Here is a 17,833-nt window from a genome sequence, read left to right on the forward strand (position 1 = left end):
TTGAATGATGACGGTAACATAAAGTTAGAACATCAGTTTTGTCTGATTTTATAATCCGAACTGTAAGACGCCCATCTGCCAATATTGAAAACAGAGCCAAGACTTTATGTGCAGGAGCAGACAGGGATACTGATGGAGGCCGCGTGAAACCGATACATCAAGTTCACATCAACAGGTGTGTTTCTCTGGAGTCCAATTTCTGTCTTCACTGAGTCATGGTGGAAAGATCAAGAAAAGGACGATCGGACACTTATTCACCACAATAACAAGAAATTAAATACAATAATGTGTTTATTTAAATATAGAAGGAAGTAATTCAAACATAATAGAGCTTTATGAGGTACGAATAAAAAAGAAAAACAGAATTAAAGTAAATTTCTTATTCATGTGGGCATTGTTCTTGTTATTTTAAATAGATTAACTGAGTAAACTATAGAAAAGGAAATGGTAACAAAAAAAAAAGAACTGTTAGGAAAATACAGAATTTCATTACAAACAACAGTTTGATTGTTTCACTGCAAACATGTATCAGTTCCTGCAAAGATTGCTCTCGGTTTTAGGGATAATTTCATTAAAATACGATTTCTTTCATGCATGCCCACAAAAACCCACAAACATTGTTGCTGTGGGTGTACACTGACTGTGAAATCGTGACTTTCCTGACTTTGCATCAACATCTCTGCCTGCGTAACTTTACCAAAATCATGTTGCAATGACTAGCAAGCAGCTCAGTGTCTCGTTCTTCAGTAGGCTACCAAACAAAGGTTTTCTGGACAAAATAGATAAAATTAACAAGTATCTTGTAAATCTGGTGGATTTCTGTAACAATCTCAGGCTTTGCACCATTTGGACTGCATACTCACAACACTATATAGAGTGTGTTTTTATTCTTTAGCCTTTTTTAACAAAAAATATAATCTTACTTAGGTTCTTGCTGTGCTTTCAATCATCTTTAGCAAAGAAGACAAATAAATAAACAATTGTTAAATGGATGGGGTGATGGTGCAGGGGTAGTGTGTGCGCCACCCACATACAGAGGCCTTGGTCCTCTGCTTCGCAGTCCAAAGTTTGACACCCTTCCCCACTACTGGGGTAGGTTTTAACACAGGAGAACTGTGTCTTTTAAATGAACTCACAAAGTCTGTGATAATACTTACAGGGGTTTTATCCGTACCATTTATAGTAATCGCATGTGGGGATCTTATAAAAAACTTGGAGAACTGTATCTCAAAAAAAATAAAATAAAAAAATATCCAGAAGTTGGATATGCTGAAGCAAAAAGAGTTACAATCATCCCCAGACTCGCCCTAATCCGTAGCAGTTAAATCATGTTACTTTTAAAGGTGTCCTATAACTTATGCTGGCTACCTAGTAGGTGGGAATGTATGACACATTATAGCTCAAAAAGTGACTTACATGCAACTGTACCATCAACCCGCAGATATACAAGGAAAGACCTTTTATAAAGGGACTATTTTACACAAAAAAGTAGATTTTTTTTCTCCTGTATTTTTCTTAACCGTAATACTCAGGAAACTACCAAATGTTAATTATTGACAGTTTCATCCTGCTTGTGTTTTAGGTTTGGGTGAATGAATATACAGTAAGTGTTACAACTAGTATACAGTTACATTTATATTTTTCACAGCTCCGGACAAGGCCTTTTAAGAAGCGTTCTGATGAACTTCTTTAGCTCTTTGTCCCCTCGGGTCCACTTAACGAGCCGCGTCAAAACCAGTCTTCCTTCTTCAGCCTGAGCTAGGGCCAGGAACCATCCGTCTCGGGCCCTGTTCTCCAGCCTTCCTCCTCTTTTCTCCTGTCTAGTGTCAACCGCCTCGTCATTTTGCTCTCTCTCGTTGTTTGCTTCTTTGAAGTCTAAGCCGGGACAAGTACAGCTGGCTCCTTCCTGCAGCCACAAAGCCTCGTGGGCCACCGCGCCTCCAAACTCCTGCGCCCGCTCTGCACCTCCCCCTGCCCACCTCAGGATGCGGCTGCGGGCCACGGGCACCAGCTGGCGGTCGCCTCCCAATGTTGACACGCTGTCCAGGCGCATCTTTAATGCTGTGACGTAGAAGGAGAGAATATTATACTGCTGTTCCAAAAGTGTCACTTCAAGCAGCCTGGCTCTCTCATATTTTCTCCTGCAAGGATTTTGCTAAAAAAAATACATGCCTATTTAAATATTTTAAAACTCCTTAAATAAGAAAAGGGTAAGAATGTAATAAAAAGCTCTTTTTTTTTTGTTCTTTACCATATGGGCTGTGGCAGAAGTTTTCCTGGATGTCAGACTCTCCTTCAGCAGTCAGACTACAGGCGTCACAGATGACACTTCCTGAGTGAAGGAAAGAAAAACAGGATTTTATCCTAGCTTAGTGTGGGTGAGAGAAAGCAGAATAAAAACACATGGTCTTCTCCAGAGTTATACATTATGAGGTCACGTCAATAAAATCAGTGAGGATGGTGGTGGGGGGGGAATTAGATGTAGAACATATTTTAATTAAATAAAATCCCAATAACTATGACAAAAACTATAGGCAATAAAGACATTTACATAGATAAATTAATAAATACATAACTAGATCAATAAGTTAGTAGAGTTCATAAATATGTCTATGAAACAAATACATATACAATCTTCTTATGTTATAAATTGTAAGTTTTGATTGACAGTTTTACATAGCTCAAGTATATTTTTGGCTTCTTGTATCGAAAGGGGTGCTGCGGATGCTTAACTTGAGTCAAAGCACTCAAAAATGTGTTCTAACAGGTAAGCTGTCAGTGAATGTTCGAGTAAAAAGCAGTCCTCGGGTATGTCAACCTTGTTTTCCAGAACGTGAAACCACACCTACACAATGCAGCGACTTCAGTTTAGTGACATCCAATAATCACCAAGAGATTTCCCTTGTGTTAAACTTCATTACAGTCAATCATACCCAGTGCAGTCATTGTAAGGGCTCCTAAATCGGATCGAGTCAATGACTCGATGCAATGTGCTGGGTTTTGTCGGACAGAAAGCACTTTGACCAGTCTGTATGATTCGATTAAACTGACTTAGAAAAGTGCCTTGAGATGACAGGTGTTGAGAATCGGTGCATTATAAATAAACTGAATAGAAATCTCAGCCAAGAGTCACCTACAAACACTTCTGGAGAAACCTGCCACAGATACAGTAAATTAATTAAAGAAAACTATGTTCTTACATTCCTCTCACTGCAAATGACAGATGTGCACCTATTCCCATTAACAGAACAAGCAAGTGAAAAAAATAAGCAAAAACCAGTGTTCACAAATGAGATATTTTTTAACATTTCAAAAGATTGCCCTGGGAATAGACTAGAGCCGTATTGCCGATATCAACGATCCCCACTGATGGCAGGTACTCCTTGGTTTTGTAAAAGAGGAAACACTGTTCAACAAATGACACTGAGCATGTTTTCAAGCTGACAATTTAGCAGTCCTCAGAAAGTGTTTTGTCCGCAGCCAAAACATAAGCTATTAAATAAATATTAACATCTGGGTAATAATGAGAAGAGCAGATTGGGCTTGCAAGCATTAACTACAGAAAAACAGCAATTTCGGTGTGGTAAACAATCACCTTCAAAGATCTTGTGAATATGATTAAAACACTTTAAGGGAAAACCTAAAAGATGATGAACTCAAACGAATATTTCTTTACATACCGTGAAGTGCTTCCTTTTGAAAGAAGAAGAAGCACTTCATAAAGTGCGTATTATTGTTATTCTTTTTATTCTATAATATCATATTATAATAATATAATATTCTTATTATTATATTATGTATTATTCCTTCTAAAGTTGGGAGAAATGCTATTGCCGCTTCCGCTTTTCCACGTCGCAGGATGTGATGTCAGATGGCCCTTACTGCCCATATTTGGGCAGTAAGGGCGGCCTCCATACACAGGGATCCAGACGATCCCTGTGTTTTTATTTTCTTATTGATTAAAGATAGGTTCATTAAATAACCACGAACGTATTAGTTTTAGTTATAGCTAATGGTCCCCTGATTTTTCCTTGTTGACCGGACTTCCCCTTTAAAGAGACTAAGATTAAGTCAACATGAGTTGTTCTCAGACGCGCCTCATAACAGGGGCAAAAATGCGGAACGTGGGGGAAAACTAATATAGACCACAAATGAATGATTTCAGTGTGAAAAGGAAGATCTGAAAAGCATGGTAAGATTTGAAGACCCCACACATGTTGATTGGAGCCTCTCAGTGGGGTCCTGGCCCACGCATTGGGAACGACTCAGGCTATTTGCATAAATGCTTACAGTAAACAATCAAGTCTGCAAAAAAAACGTGCGTTTTCCTACGAAGATCCAAACGACGGCAGAGGACAGTTTGTGTGTGTTTTAAATTAGTGTCATAGTCAAAAGTCAAAATATGAAGTTGCACCTTTCAGCTCCTCCTCACGCCTGACCTCCTCCTCCGTCGCCTCCTCCTCCTCCGGCTGGCCGGTGGCTGGGATGCAGAGCTCGGTCCCGGCCGGGAACCGGGAGCAGTTAAACATCTCGGGCCAGGGGAAGCCGAAGGCGCTCATCACGGGCACGCAGCCGTCTCGCACGGCCTCGCACAGGCTCCTGCAGGGGCTGACGGGCCCGCCGAGCTCCGGCAGGCACACCGGGGCGAACAGCGAGCACAGGAACTTCTTGGTGTCCCGGTGGCACAGCTTGGAGATGAGCGGCAGCCAGGCGGCCGACTGCTGCTGGGCCTCCTTCATTGAGTCGTGGCCGAGCAGGTTGGGGACCCACATGCGCCGGTACCCGATGCCGTGGCACAGAGCCAGGGTGCTCGGGATGGGCTTGCACACCGCGCGGAACGAGGAGCCGAAGCCGACGGCAGGCGGTCCGAGCGGGGCTTGAGCCGCGGCGGTGTCGGAGGCGCGGATCACGCCGAAGAGCAGAGAGCCGAGCAGAAAAACAGACATGGTTCTGGTGCCTTTGGGAAGTTGTCACTGCTTGTAGCCCCACTGCCTGGACTTGACTATCCCGGGGGTGTAAACAAAGAGGTGTTTGCTGGAAACTGGGGGGTAATTAGAGGGCAGGCGCCTCCCAGTCATCATCATCATCATCATCATCCTCCCACCCCATCAGACTGCTGCCCGCCTGACTCCAGCGCAACAGGAGCCGTCCGACTGGACCAGTAAGCGCTAAGCATACACATCACGATCATTATAAATACTTTGATTCAAATTACTTGCAACTCTGAGTCCTGAGGGAACTCCAAAATGCATGAAATCAAATAAATAGAAGACATTATGAAAGATCTGCCTTCTTAAATAATAAATTACTGTATAGTCCAGAGTCAATCAGTTTGCTTGTACAGTGGCTTAGGAATATTCATGCACTTTAAACTATTTCACATTTTGTCAAGTTACAGTACAAAGAATGTAAAAACTCAGGGATGCCTTTGCATTTATCCCACTTGAGTTATTCCAATCACATTTGCTGCAATCTTTCAGGATATGTCTCTAACCGATTTGCTCATTCAGAGACAGACGTTTTTTAATTTTTTTTTTCACTGGATCTTGGACCATTCTTCGTTGTTTCCATTACTTCGCTGGGAGATGCTGATAGCCGTTAGCCGCTTCCTTGTTTATCCCCTTGTGCACAGTGTCGTATAATCTGTTACTTGTTACAAACACACTAGTGGTTAGTTACACAGGTTTCTGATCTGATGGAAATCGTTTATACTGTCTCTCACTTGCAAATGTGTATTATTCGCACATTTCAATCTCTCACTGGTTGTCTGTTTAGGCTTTTATGCAAATTGCACAGTTTTGCAATTAAGTTTATTGTACAGTCTTGTAATCTGCTATCTGACATTTGACTTGAAAATTAGTCCATTAGCTGCTAAGGACCGTATGCACACTTAAACCCTGCAGACAGTGATGAGGTTGGCCAGTGCAATCAACCTGTTTATAACATAGAAGATCATGTCCTGTTGTGTCTGCATTTTATTTGTTGGTATGTACATTCTGAACCCATCTGCCTCGCCAAAAAGGTCATCAAGGTAACACATATTGACAATAAGGCTTCTTGGTTCTTGACAAATCAAGCTCTCTGTGTATCACTTAGTAACAGATTTTTTTTTGACTTCCATGCATGTTTCCTGTTTATGTTACACAACATTTGAAACAACCAATGGCTTTGCTTAACTTGTTTAATTATTACAGTTCATCCTCATAGTAAATGCAAAAAGGAGATTCAAAAGCTTTATTTGTATAAATGTCAAACGGCTTGTCTATTTCTTCTGTATCGAAATAAAACAAATGGACTGTAGTATTTTATATGTTTCAATGTAATTTGTTTTTCAGACAATAACATCAAATGCATGCATGTGTTTTAGGTTATGAGAGGGTGTGTCAGCATTGTAAATAAACTTGGAGTGCTGATTTTTTTTTTTTTTTTAATGATGCGTGTTATAAAAACACTGTTTGTAACACTCTGTCATCATCTACTCAACCAAAAGTGTGTGTTAAAAGCTCCTTTCATCTCTCAGACAGAAGTGCCACATTCACCACCAACATGTCTCGTCCTGTTTTATTCCTCTGACTGCTCTCGCACTTTGCTGCTGGGTGAGTTTTCCATTGAGGAACAGTACAGACTTGGTTGAATAATACTGTTAATGATAGTTGAACTTCAAAAAAAAGTATGAAAATGTTGGTTCTATTGTTAGTTTATGGTTCTACAAGCTATATAGAATTACTGAGCTTTCCCCATGAGGGTTTTTCTCTGCTGCTTGCTCTCCCTTTATGCATAATGAAACCTCAACAGATGATCCATGTGTTTAGTGTTGACATACTGTGCCTTTCATGTAGAGTGCAGTGTAAATTTACTTGGTAGGTGGTTTTGCAGCTGAAATGAAAGTGTCAAGTTTGCATGAGCAATATTTTTGCTCCCCTACTCACCTTGGAATGACATTGCTCGGTTGTCACTTCTAGCTTCATAGTTAATAAGATATGTGTTGTCTTGGTTGGTTAGTTTTCATAAAACATAAATAGTATCAGGACTACATGATAATGATGATGATTATTTTATTTATTTGTACAGAGACAGTGTGCAGTGCAACAATACATTGACCTAAAACAGGAAATGTGCATTGTGCCAGCCAGGTCACAGCAAAGGAAACTAACTGTAGTTCTTTGACAGGTTGATGTTAATCAGAACTAACTGTTTTCCATGGAAATGCATGAGAGAAACGAACCAGCAAACACATGCACTAATACAAAAACAAACAAACAAAAAAGGTAGATTGGTGGCTTGTCTGTATGGAGTTTGCTTCAGATCTCTCCAACACATGTACAAAGAATCAAGCATGGGGGTAGTAAATTCAGCTTAAATAAATAAGCAATTTTAATATAAACATTTAAGTTTGCAGCATTTATTTGTTACACTGAGTAACCAGATTGATTAATCTAGGTAAACATACTTGAAAAATATGAAAATATCCAGACTCATTTTCCTGTGTAATTTGAATGCATGACAGCGCATCAGCTGAATTTGTCTCAAATTCTAAGTTGTTTCAGCTCAAATAATCTTTTGAAACCTGGGTGAGGCTGCTCAAGCAGCAGACGAGACTCAACGTGCAGCCTGTTTGGAAAGTCGACACACCCTTATTTTCTTCTTTGCACAGAGCTATAAGCTCAATTAGCAAATTCATAGGAGATGTTCGTAGGTGAGTGTGTGTGCTATGTCCTGCTCAGGAGCTCTCCTGCAACGTCATGTCTGGTGATAGAGGTACTTACGACACCATAATTAACTTTTGGCAAGACACTGGCTCAGAATTCACAGAGATTCACACATCATAACACGCAGACACAAGACATAATGTTCAAACAACATTTATTGAGAAGCTAAAAGACAGATAGATTGATCAATCAATAGATAGGTGGTTCATGGGTTATGGTCTTAACTGGTAGTTAGCCCCGAGTCACATTCTGCTACAGGTCTGGTACAACCTTGGGTCAGCTCTGGTATTTTGTCCCCTGTTTGCTTTGGCTAATTCATAATGGGACTCCAGAAGCAACCATAGAGTAGAATAGCAACACATTCGCAGGCAGAAGCCACTGTAACAGGAAAACTGTTGTTTTTCACCTCAACTCCTATCAGTACTTACGTTATCGTGCAACAGTTAAACCCTCTGCCTCCACTTTCTGCTTTCTTCTTGGGTTTTTTGGCTTTTGACAAAAAAATAAATAAAATTGTGCATTACTGCCAACGACTGGTATGGAGTGTGGTTTGTGATAGAGTAATATTTATATAATATATAACCAAATTCTATTAAACAATTTCGTTCTTTTGTATCTGTTTGCTTCCTAACTTTCTTTGTAATATGTCTATTATATTAAACGTTTCTTTAATTTTCTCATATTCTCTCCTCGTGAAATTTCTTTTCGTTTGATTTTTTTTATTATTATCTAAAATAGCATTTCCCCCAACCTCTCCTGCTCACGCGTCTGTTTGAACGCTCCAGCCTCACGTGACGGAAACTGTTTTTTTCGCTGCCTCTCAAATACCGGAAGTAGTCGTTGTGTTATTGTTGCACCACAGCTGCTGTCATGTGATAGCCTGCCTGAGCAAGCTGCTGCGCTCAGTAGCTTTTTTACCTTCGCCCCGGGTTAAGTTAGAGGCAGGCAGGCTGGCGATCAGCTTTATGTTTGTTGCGGAAGAACCACACGGCTCGTTTGTGAAGGAGAGCAAGGGAAGCCGGGGTTGTGCAGTTTGACCCCCCCCCTCCCCACCCGCGGACGCAGCCATGGGTTGCTGCTACAGTGGCGAGGACGACAGCTCCAGAGAGGTAGCTAGCTAGCTAGCTAAATGCTAGTCGGCAGACAATCCCTGTTTTCTGGGTTATTTTGTGAACGAAAAACAAAAAAAACACTTAGCGTTTTCCTTCTTTTGGTTGGTGTTTATTGAATAACACAAGTGACGCGTTGTTATGGAGAGGTCGCTTTGCGGTCGTTGCCAATGGGAAGCCGGAAAGTAGCGTTAGCTTGCTGCTTTAAGCCCGGGGGGATCAGGCCCTGCAGAGGCTAAGTTGCTCTTTAAAGTTGACTCTGCTGAAAACAGCTCAGGACAAAAACAGCACATTTAAATGTGTGTTGCAAATCGGCGTGCAAGTGAATTTGTACAGTATTAATGTTTAACATTAGCGCGGCTGTTTATGGGCATTATAGGTGTCTGTAACCTAGACAGCGCTGAGTTCTTTACTAATTATTGGCTGCTGTAATCGATATAATGAATTGTTTGAGGAAAGTGTTTGCTATGACGGATCCTATCACAATGTGAGCTGTGTCATATGACTGTCATCATACTCAGCTACCTTTTAATTTAAAGAAATTAACTTTCTTTTTCCCTTTTTGAGGTGAAGTTTTCTTACGTTTATGTATAAATCAAAGCCTGAAATAAAGTGGTTGTGTATCTTTTTACCTGTTTGGTAAATGATCAATGTTTGGATTTGAACAGAATCACTTGGTAAAAACATCAGGCTTTTAAGCACAGATTAAAATTCAGCTTATAATTATTTGGTTAGGTCAAGCTTTATGTTGTGATGTATTAAGAAATCTTGGAGAGATTAACTTTTTTAAAAATTTTAAATTATTTGGCATTCAGTAAAACTTTTTTTTTTTTTTTTTTTTTTTTTTTTTTTTTTTAAATAACCAGCAAACAGGTTCATGTGCTGCTTAGGTTATGAGTGTTGGTCAAAAATGTGCTGACCAAAGAGCAGATTCATCAAACTTTCCTTAAGATTTGACTTTAAATCCAGGGAAGAAGCTGCTTCTAATGGCTCCTCCTCCATTTTTTTTCTTACTCTGCTCTAGAAGTCTGATGAGACCGATCCGCTGATCCCTCATCCGAACCCTGTGAGCAAGCCTCCAAATGGGACGGATTGGATCCCAAACAGCGTCCCCCCTGCACAGACAGATGGACAAGCCCTCCTAACATCCATCCTGACAAAGACGGCACAGTAAGTCACTTCTTGGTTCAGTGCCCAAAAAAAGTCCGATAAAAATGTGTGCTTCCTGGAAATAAAGCATGATTTGTGTGCGTGGAGAGGGAAAAAAATCTGTTTGTTCCTTATTTCTTTCAGGAACATCATTGATGTCTCGGCAGCCGACTCTGTTGTGATGGAGCAACATGAAATCATGGACAAAGCTAGGCAGTACAGGTATGTTAACAGTGTTGTGTGTGTCGTCAGAAACTCACGTAATCATTGCATAGTATGATGATCCCTCATTATTTTAGATGATCAATAAGCTTTTAAACAATATTTATAGTAGGGCTGCAACTAACGATTATTTTAACCGTCGATTAATCGGTCGATTATTTTTACGATGCATCCGACAGAAAAAAAGTTTTATTTCCTCTTCAAATGTTCTATTTAGGAAAAAAAGACTGACAGACATTAGAAACTCACAAAAAACAAGTTTCTACTTGGGTGTTCTGTTACAATAACATTAGGTAATAAATAATTTTGCTTCAATTAAAGATTATGTTGGCTTGATTGTAACTCAATCATTTAATAGTCAATGTTCTCTATATTAACAGTGATTTCTCAAATTTTTCTTCGAAGAGTCAAAAAGGATGTTAGATAGTCCTTCTGAGGGTTTTACATTTTTGAGGGTGTCCTTTAGGGATGCTTATGTCTCGTTTTCCTGTAAGGGTTTTTAATTTGCCTCTTATCATTGGTGAGTGTCTCACCAAAGTTTTCATTAAGGTTACATAACAATAAAGCCTCTTGAAAAGTTAGTTTAGAGTCCTGCTCCTACATCCCATACAGAATCTTCACTCAGACTTTGTCAGCAAAATAAAACTTAAACCGTAATCAACAAATTATTACCATCAGAATTAAATTGTATTCTGATAGAGAAGACTGGTTTATGATCCATAATCCGATCAGGGATCACTTGTTCAGATTAACTCAGGAATTTACAGTGCCTGAAAGTGGAGGACGGGGCCGCAGCGCTGAACATTAAGGGATGATCATCATTTCCAACCATCAATCTCAGAACCTGATGCGGGTCCATTCTGTGCGCTCAGAACAGTCAGAACCAACTCACGTCCGCGTTTGTTTCGGCATGAAAAAGTACAAAACCTTTGCGGTTGTTTTTATGGCAATTCATCAACTCTGCTAACGTCAGAGTTTCTACTTTGAATAAAGCTTGTTGCAAGTAAACGCACGTCATGATCGGATTATTTGATTTTGAGCCCATATGAACAGTGCATTCGGAATATTTTCTTTACTTTTAATCCAAACACATTTCAAACCAATCAGGGAAAGTTGCGCATGTAAACAAGCTCCTGTCATTAACCAGCTAACAAGCTAACAGCCGTATCAGATGAGCTACCAGACTTATGTTAAGGCTCAGTTATAGGCGTGCTTCAGATGCCACGCAGGACTTAGCTCACAGCCCGCGAGCCAAGCTCTGTCGCTGTTTCCTCACTTTTAAACAGAACAAAGTCAGATATAGTACCGACTTACTCAGCTGCTGAGCTCTCTTCACCCTCATCAATGACTCCATGTTGTTTCAGGTCCCGTCTCACTGTGGTGCTCCCGTGCCATGTCAGATGTCGCATGTTACTTATGGTTTTGTGAAGCGCGACGTTCTCCCTATCGTTTCAGGACTTAGTTCAAGCCGTGTTCTCTTGGTCATCATTTGTAGAATTTACTACAAAAAAGCAGCATCTGAAAATACCGCCTCCGCCTAGCTTCGTTTACGTCGCTCTGCAGCCAGTCCTTGACAACGGCCTGCAACAGGGGGAGTGATGTGTTAATCGCGTGACACAACGAACCAATGAGATGTTGCCAAAGCTTTTAATTGTGGATTTTTAAAATTTTTATTGATTTTTTTTTTTTTTATCGATTCGTTGTTGCAGCCCTACGGTTCGAGCCATATAATTATGATGTTGCCGCTTGTAGAACTTTGATTTTTACAAATGTGCTTCGGTGGAATTTGCATAAATAACAGAGGTATTGGTACATTTCCAGATTTCTTTTTCCAGGGCGTTATTTACAAGTCGTATCCGTTTTGATTTCTGTTATTTATCCATGTAGGTTTCATCATCAATTTCTTTTTTCCATATGTCTGTTATCCAGCCCTCTGTCCACTATGTACCCTTCCATTCATCCATCTGTGTCTGTGTGTCTTTCCTGTTCATTCTGGACATTTGAGTCAGAAAAAAAATTAATTTTGAAATGCAGAAGAGGAACCTTGAATAAAATGCAAGAACCAAGAGGGAAATTTGGAGAGAGACGTTGTAATCACGCAAGCTTTGTTCTCAACTCCAGCCTCTGATCCCGCGTCATATAGCTGGAGTTGGATGTTTTCCTTCTAACTGCAGCTTTGTTTAGACTAATTTACGGGTGTAGATAAAACTGTTGGTTCTCAAAACATAGACCTCCTTTTTTAAATAAGGGAGGTGTTCCAGACTAATGTGTCAGGAAGTATCGCAAGTGTTTTGTTTTTCATTTCAGTACAAAACTGGCTGTGTTGAGCACCAGCTTGCCTCAGAAGAAAGCCCTCACTCTTCCCTCCCTAACAAGCCAGCCCCACCAAGTGCTTGCAAGTGACCTGGTGCCATACTCGGATGTTCAACAGGTACGCACACATTTATTTTTTTTGACTTGCTGTTTTTTATAAGACCGAGAGGCCTAAAACAGGTTTTACTTACAAAATAAAACAAAAACACGCGAATTGTTTGGCACAAAACATGGAATCTCCCTTTTCTTTTGTTTCTCTGCAGGTATCCAAGATAGCAGCCTACGCTTACAGTGCAATCTCTCAAATCAAAGTGGATGCGAAAGAGGAGCTGGTTGTCCAGTTTGCCATTCCCTGACTTGCGTCTGCGTATGGTTCTTCGCATCCCACTCGCTCTGTGCCACTCCTGCTTCGTCATCCTCCAGTCCACCTTTTTTGTTATTAAAGCATTTTGGTCATCCTGCTTCTTAGCTCTGCCACGAACTTCTGTGAAGACAGGAAGCGAAGGACCCCCCCCCCCCCCCCCCTCCCAAGCCCCAAACTGTCTTTTAGTGAAATGATTTTTGGCAGACGAGCCATGGAGGTGGCTTCTGACTGATGTTTGTGACGATCCATTTCAGCGAGGCCTCCTCTGTACGTGGCCGCATGCATTACAGGTTTTGTCCAAGCAACGTCAAAGGAATCCCTGAATCTTAATAACTTTTTTTAGCTTTTCAGGTTCTTCTCAGTGTCTCTGCTTTTCTTTAGTCTTTACCATCAGACAGACGCACTGTGCTCGCACCATGTTGAGACAGCTGTGGGTCGTCTGGCTCCCGGTTCGCACCCCGGCTGTGATCACTAAACGGTATCGTGTGCGACATTCGGCATTTTTACAGTGCCGTGGATGTGATGGACAGTCGTAGTTTATTACTTGGCACACAAAACCTGCAACGTGGCTTCATATATGTTTCGTCCTAAAACCTTTAAAGCTTAAATACTTCTTAATTCATTTTCTCTGACCTGTAAACACTGTCAATTAGAGCTTGAAAAGAGTCATTTGAAGTTATTTTCTCCCCACAAATCAAGCCATCATTGTACTTTAGATCCGACCACAGGCCTGATGAGTAAAGGCAGGTAATCTGGTGTCATTCCCAATCCAGAAAAAAAAAATAAAAATTGCACGTTTCAGTTTTCGACTTCTGTCTTGTCGCCTGACCGTGACGTGATGGATGTGTCCGTTTCCGGTGGACAAGGATCCGAACACAAAGCAGGGGATGCTGGCTGGTTGGGCCTCCTGACTTCATTTGGAAACGTTTGAGCTTAACGGTCCAGTTTACAGACGGAGATGTTCGAGTATCCCGGCCTCCTGATGAGCTGGGCAGGAATTGTAACATTTTTAAATGACAGGGGGGGTAGAAGGAGGATGCAAAGAATTGCTGTATAATTGTTACCTTTGTACAGAATTTTTCTGATAGCCGGTGGATTGTACGAAGGTCCTGTGGGATACGTTTTTTTTTATAAACAAGACACGACTGCAGGTCTGTGAATCGTTGGCTTTTTACACAAGGCGTTTCCAGATTGGCGTTTTCATATTAATCAGAAACTAACCATTGTTGCAGCACGGAAGAGTGTTAATCTATGTACCCGAGCAGATTAAATAACCTCAGATCTTTTGCCGATTATTTATGAGTATCTGTTTTGTTCTTAAATGTACATGTGCTCTCTGAAGGAGGGCACGACATGAGCTGATTATTGAGTCGCTAAAGGGAGCCTGCAAGCTTGTGACTATTTATACCACACAACTGATTACAGCTTTTTTGTTTTGCAATGGGTTCTTGGCATACTCTGGTTGTAACTTAAATGTGTAATACATGCAAGACTGTATGTTTTTTTTTTTTTCTTTCTTAGGCTAGTACCAAAAAGTTCTAAAGATCTTTTTTTTTGTTTTGTTTGTTTTTGGTTTAATCAGTTTCATTAAAAAGTTTCAACTAAACTTTCATGTCTTAAGTAGCGACCACATGTTCACTTCTGACAAGTTTATTCAATGATGCTACATAGTTTTAATGAATCATTCACAGCAAGAGTCCACCATTTCCATCGGTACATCTTCAGAAATTGGAATAACATTGAAAAGTTAATACATTTTTAGGTATTTTATGTAAAAAGTAAAACACGCACATTACATAGATTCATTGCACAGACTGATATTTCTTAGATTTAGAAATGGATGGCTATTGTTTTGGCTAATGAAAACCACAGATTATGTTTCTTAGACAAAACCTCACAGCTTTCCTGTGGGTTTCAGGTGAGGAGAGTTTGCTGGTCACTCAAGCACAGAGATACCCCCGTCATTAAGCCAGGCATCAGTACCTTTTGGGTCTGTAACTGTCTAGTCAGCAGTCTTCCCAATGACTGTGTTGGCCACAACATTTCTGCATTTATATATCCTTTTTATTACATAATAATCTATCTGAGGAACTGAATGTTGGGGTTTTTCATTAGCAGTAAGCTACGAAAATGTAATTAATAGACATAAACATTTTGAAAGGTATCACATGGTGTAATAAGCCTATGTATATTTAAGTTTCACTTTTTGAAGTGTTAGAATAGACTGTTCCACATTATCAAAATTTACTGAGCTGCACCTGTATCTTTTGCAGAGCTTCAGGGATATTTTGTCACATTGTGACCTCTTTAACTTGATGGTAAAGTTCATAATTGGCTGAACTGAACTTTTCTACATACAAACCATCTACTTTTTTTTTAAGCTCCATGTCTGCCAATCAGAGAGAAAACTGTCTTAATCCAAGCCAGCAATAGATTATAAAAAAAATTAAATTTCTCTCCAATTTAAAATGTTAACAGCTAATGGTGGTTAAAATATGAAGCAAGATTAGGCTTCAGTGACATTCTCGATCAAAAGTGTTACTAATTAGGTACAACAAAAGTCTAGAAATATTATCCTAAATTGATCTAGTTAGCAACTTGATATAAAAGATCTATTCCCAGCAAAAGACCCTAAAATTAACTTGCAAAAAAAAAAATCATTTATAATACTGATTTAACTTCGAATACTGAGAGCAAAGGTGCATATTTAAAAGCTGGCTTTCAAGCGGGCAATCTAAAGCATTTGGTATGAGTTGTGATTTGCACCCGCTGCCTTTCAGCCGAGACTCTTCCTGGTGTTTCTGCAGCGGGTGTTGCTTTGATGCCACAGCCTTGCCAGAACTCGCTCTTGCTGCGTCACAGCGCTGAAATCTACGGTCTTTAGCCGTGGCAACGCAGAAATCACGCGATTCCTGCACGCACAAACACACACACACGCTGATCAATGCACTTCTTTTTTTATGTATCTGCGTCCAAATCAAAAGCAAACATTGAAAATGTTTCTAGCTATGCAGACTCTGCAAGAGCTCAAGTGAATTTAAGGTGTTGCATTTCGTGCTTGCATTTTTTTTTTAACTACATCGCTTCATTAGAAGTCGCTTTTGCAAAAAAGGTTTTACTCAGTAGACATAAAACAGCAAAACAAAACCTGACAGTGTAGCAACCAGTCTCTTGTGTGTGCATATGTGTTTAAATGTTCCTGTGCGGACCACCAGGATATGAATTTGATCCGTATTCAAGCACCTGCTGTAAGGTAATACACATATGAGACAGCGAAGCACTCGGCTCTAAAGAGTGAACCCTCTCTTATGCTCTCTCTGCAGTTGTCAACCCCAACAGTAGGTACTGTCTATATTTAGGTCTATACACAAAAAAATAAATGGTGACAGTAGATGACTCCATTTCTGGAACACATAAAGGATCTCCATATTACAGCCTACATCGACTCCGCAGGATATGTGTGTGTGTTAGGAAAAATAAACTTCTCTACCTGTAAGTCTTGTTCGTCTCTATGGGGTTTCCATGTAGCGTGACCGAGTGAAGATGGGGGAGCGCAGCCAGCCTGTCCACCTCTGACAGAATATGAATGTTGTTTCCGTGGAGATATAACACACGGAGTCCTGGCAACTCGCACAAAACCTGCAACACATGTGGGCACAGGTTTTATGTAGTATAATTTAGTTAGATTTTAAGTAATATGATGCTGCCACTGACAACTATGTTCCAGTGTGTCAAAGGGGTGATGTGCAGTTTCCACCACTCTTAACGTTTTTGCATTTGTACCAAACAGTTTTGTTTGACTTGTCTCAGCACCCGCTTCCATGCGTTTGCTGTGTTCTCCGCATGCTCTTTCAACAAACACTTCCCTCTTGGTGTTCTTCCTTAAAGGCCAGATTTAGGAGGATTTATTGGTTGAACTCTGTGAGATATGCTGGCGAAGGTTAAAGAATGGTCAAATTATAAAACAATACCCCGAGCATTCATCATCTATCACAGTTATATATATATATATATATTTTTTTTTTTTTAATAAAAACAACTGGACTTCTATTCTGAAGCTGAAGACGTTTCGCTTCCCATCCAGGAAGCTTTCTCAATTCAAAATGTCTGGTGTAGTGTTGAGTTCCAATGTAGGTTCACCTGGAACTGATCGCCCATCTCAATGGAGAGGCGTTGGGCTCATCGTTTGCCTGGTTCACAGGAGCAATGTTGTGGTCACATGTATAGAGGTGTGAAATGGGTGCAAAACTTGGGAAATCAAACCAATCAAAGCAGGTGAATCTACATGCAGACCCGAGCTCTGACGAGGCCGGCTAGTCCATAAAGCTTGGAACTTAATACTTCCAACATTTTGAATTGAGAAAGCTTCTTGGATGGGAAGCAAAACGTGTTCCGCTTCACAATAGAAGTCCAGTTGTTTTTTTGTTTTGTTTTTTAACCGTGGTAGATGATGAATGCTTAGGGTATTGTTTTATAATTTGACCATTCTTTAACCTTCTCCACAGCCTTATCCCCTGACGTTTCTGCAGTGTTCCTTGGTCTTCGTGATGCCGTTTGTGAATCTACAGAATATTCTCTGAAACCTTCATAGAACCGCTGGATTTATACAGAGATAACCAGGCGAACTCTATTCACTATCAAAGAACTTATAAAAGCGATTGTGCAGGATTTTAGTTAGGTAAAAAGGGGGCAAACACATATGTATAGCAATATCCAATGTTTTTTTTGGGTTTTTTTTGCAATCAAAATAAAATCCTGGATTAATACAATTCCCATACAGAATTATGCATTACATTGTGTTAGTGTATCACACAAAGTCACAATAATGACAAAAACCAATTGAACGTTATGGTTGTAAAACAGATAAAGGGGTACAAATATTTCTACAAGGCATTATACTGTAACTGTATGGGAGAAAAGGAAAAATGTAGCGTGCCTGTTCTATATGTGACATTTAAGACATCGAA

The 17,833-nt window shown here is 40.2% G+C and overlaps 2 protein-coding genes across 3 annotated transcripts; one reads left to right on the forward strand and one right to left on the reverse strand.

Annotated features, from left to right (window-relative positions):
• Positions 1-273: 273 nt before the first annotated feature.
• On the reverse strand, positions 274-5,042 carry sfrp2l (secreted frizzled-related protein 2 like). The gene is made up of 3 exons (XM_012859322.3): positions 4,415-5,042; positions 2,252-2,332; positions 274-2,061 (listed from the first exon to the last, which is right to left on the reverse strand). Exons 1-3 carry the CDS (start codon positions 4,944-4,946, stop codon positions 1,643-1,645), a joined length of 1,032 nt encoding a protein of 343 aa, XP_012714776.2. The 5' UTR covers positions 4,947-5,042; the 3' UTR covers positions 274-1,642.
• A 3,496-nt stretch (positions 5,043-8,538) lies between these two features.
• On the forward strand, positions 8,539-14,472 carry lamtor1 (late endosomal/lysosomal adaptor, MAPK and MTOR activator 1). 2 transcript variants are annotated; one of them, XM_012859402.3, is made up of 5 exons: positions 8,539-8,818; positions 9,846-9,988; positions 10,112-10,189; positions 12,497-12,620; positions 12,766-14,472. In XM_012859402.3, exons 1-5 carry the CDS (start codon positions 8,777-8,779, stop codon positions 12,856-12,858), a joined length of 480 nt encoding a protein of 159 aa, XP_012714856.2. In that variant the 5' UTR covers positions 8,539-8,776; the 3' UTR covers positions 12,859-14,472. The 2 variants fall into 2 exon arrangements, with proteins under 2 accessions (XP_012714856.2, XP_012714855.2); XM_012859401.3 differs by having other exon boundaries at positions 8,541-8,818; positions 9,843-9,988.
• The last annotated feature ends 3,361 nt before the right edge of the window (positions 14,473-17,833 follow it).

The sequence above is a fragment of the Fundulus heteroclitus genome, chromosome 18 (assembly GCF_011125445.2).
Source record: "Fundulus heteroclitus isolate FHET01 chromosome 18, MU-UCD_Fhet_4.1, whole genome shotgun sequence".
NCBI classification, from domain to species: domain Eukaryota; kingdom Metazoa; phylum Chordata; class Actinopteri; order Cyprinodontiformes; family Fundulidae; genus Fundulus; species Fundulus heteroclitus.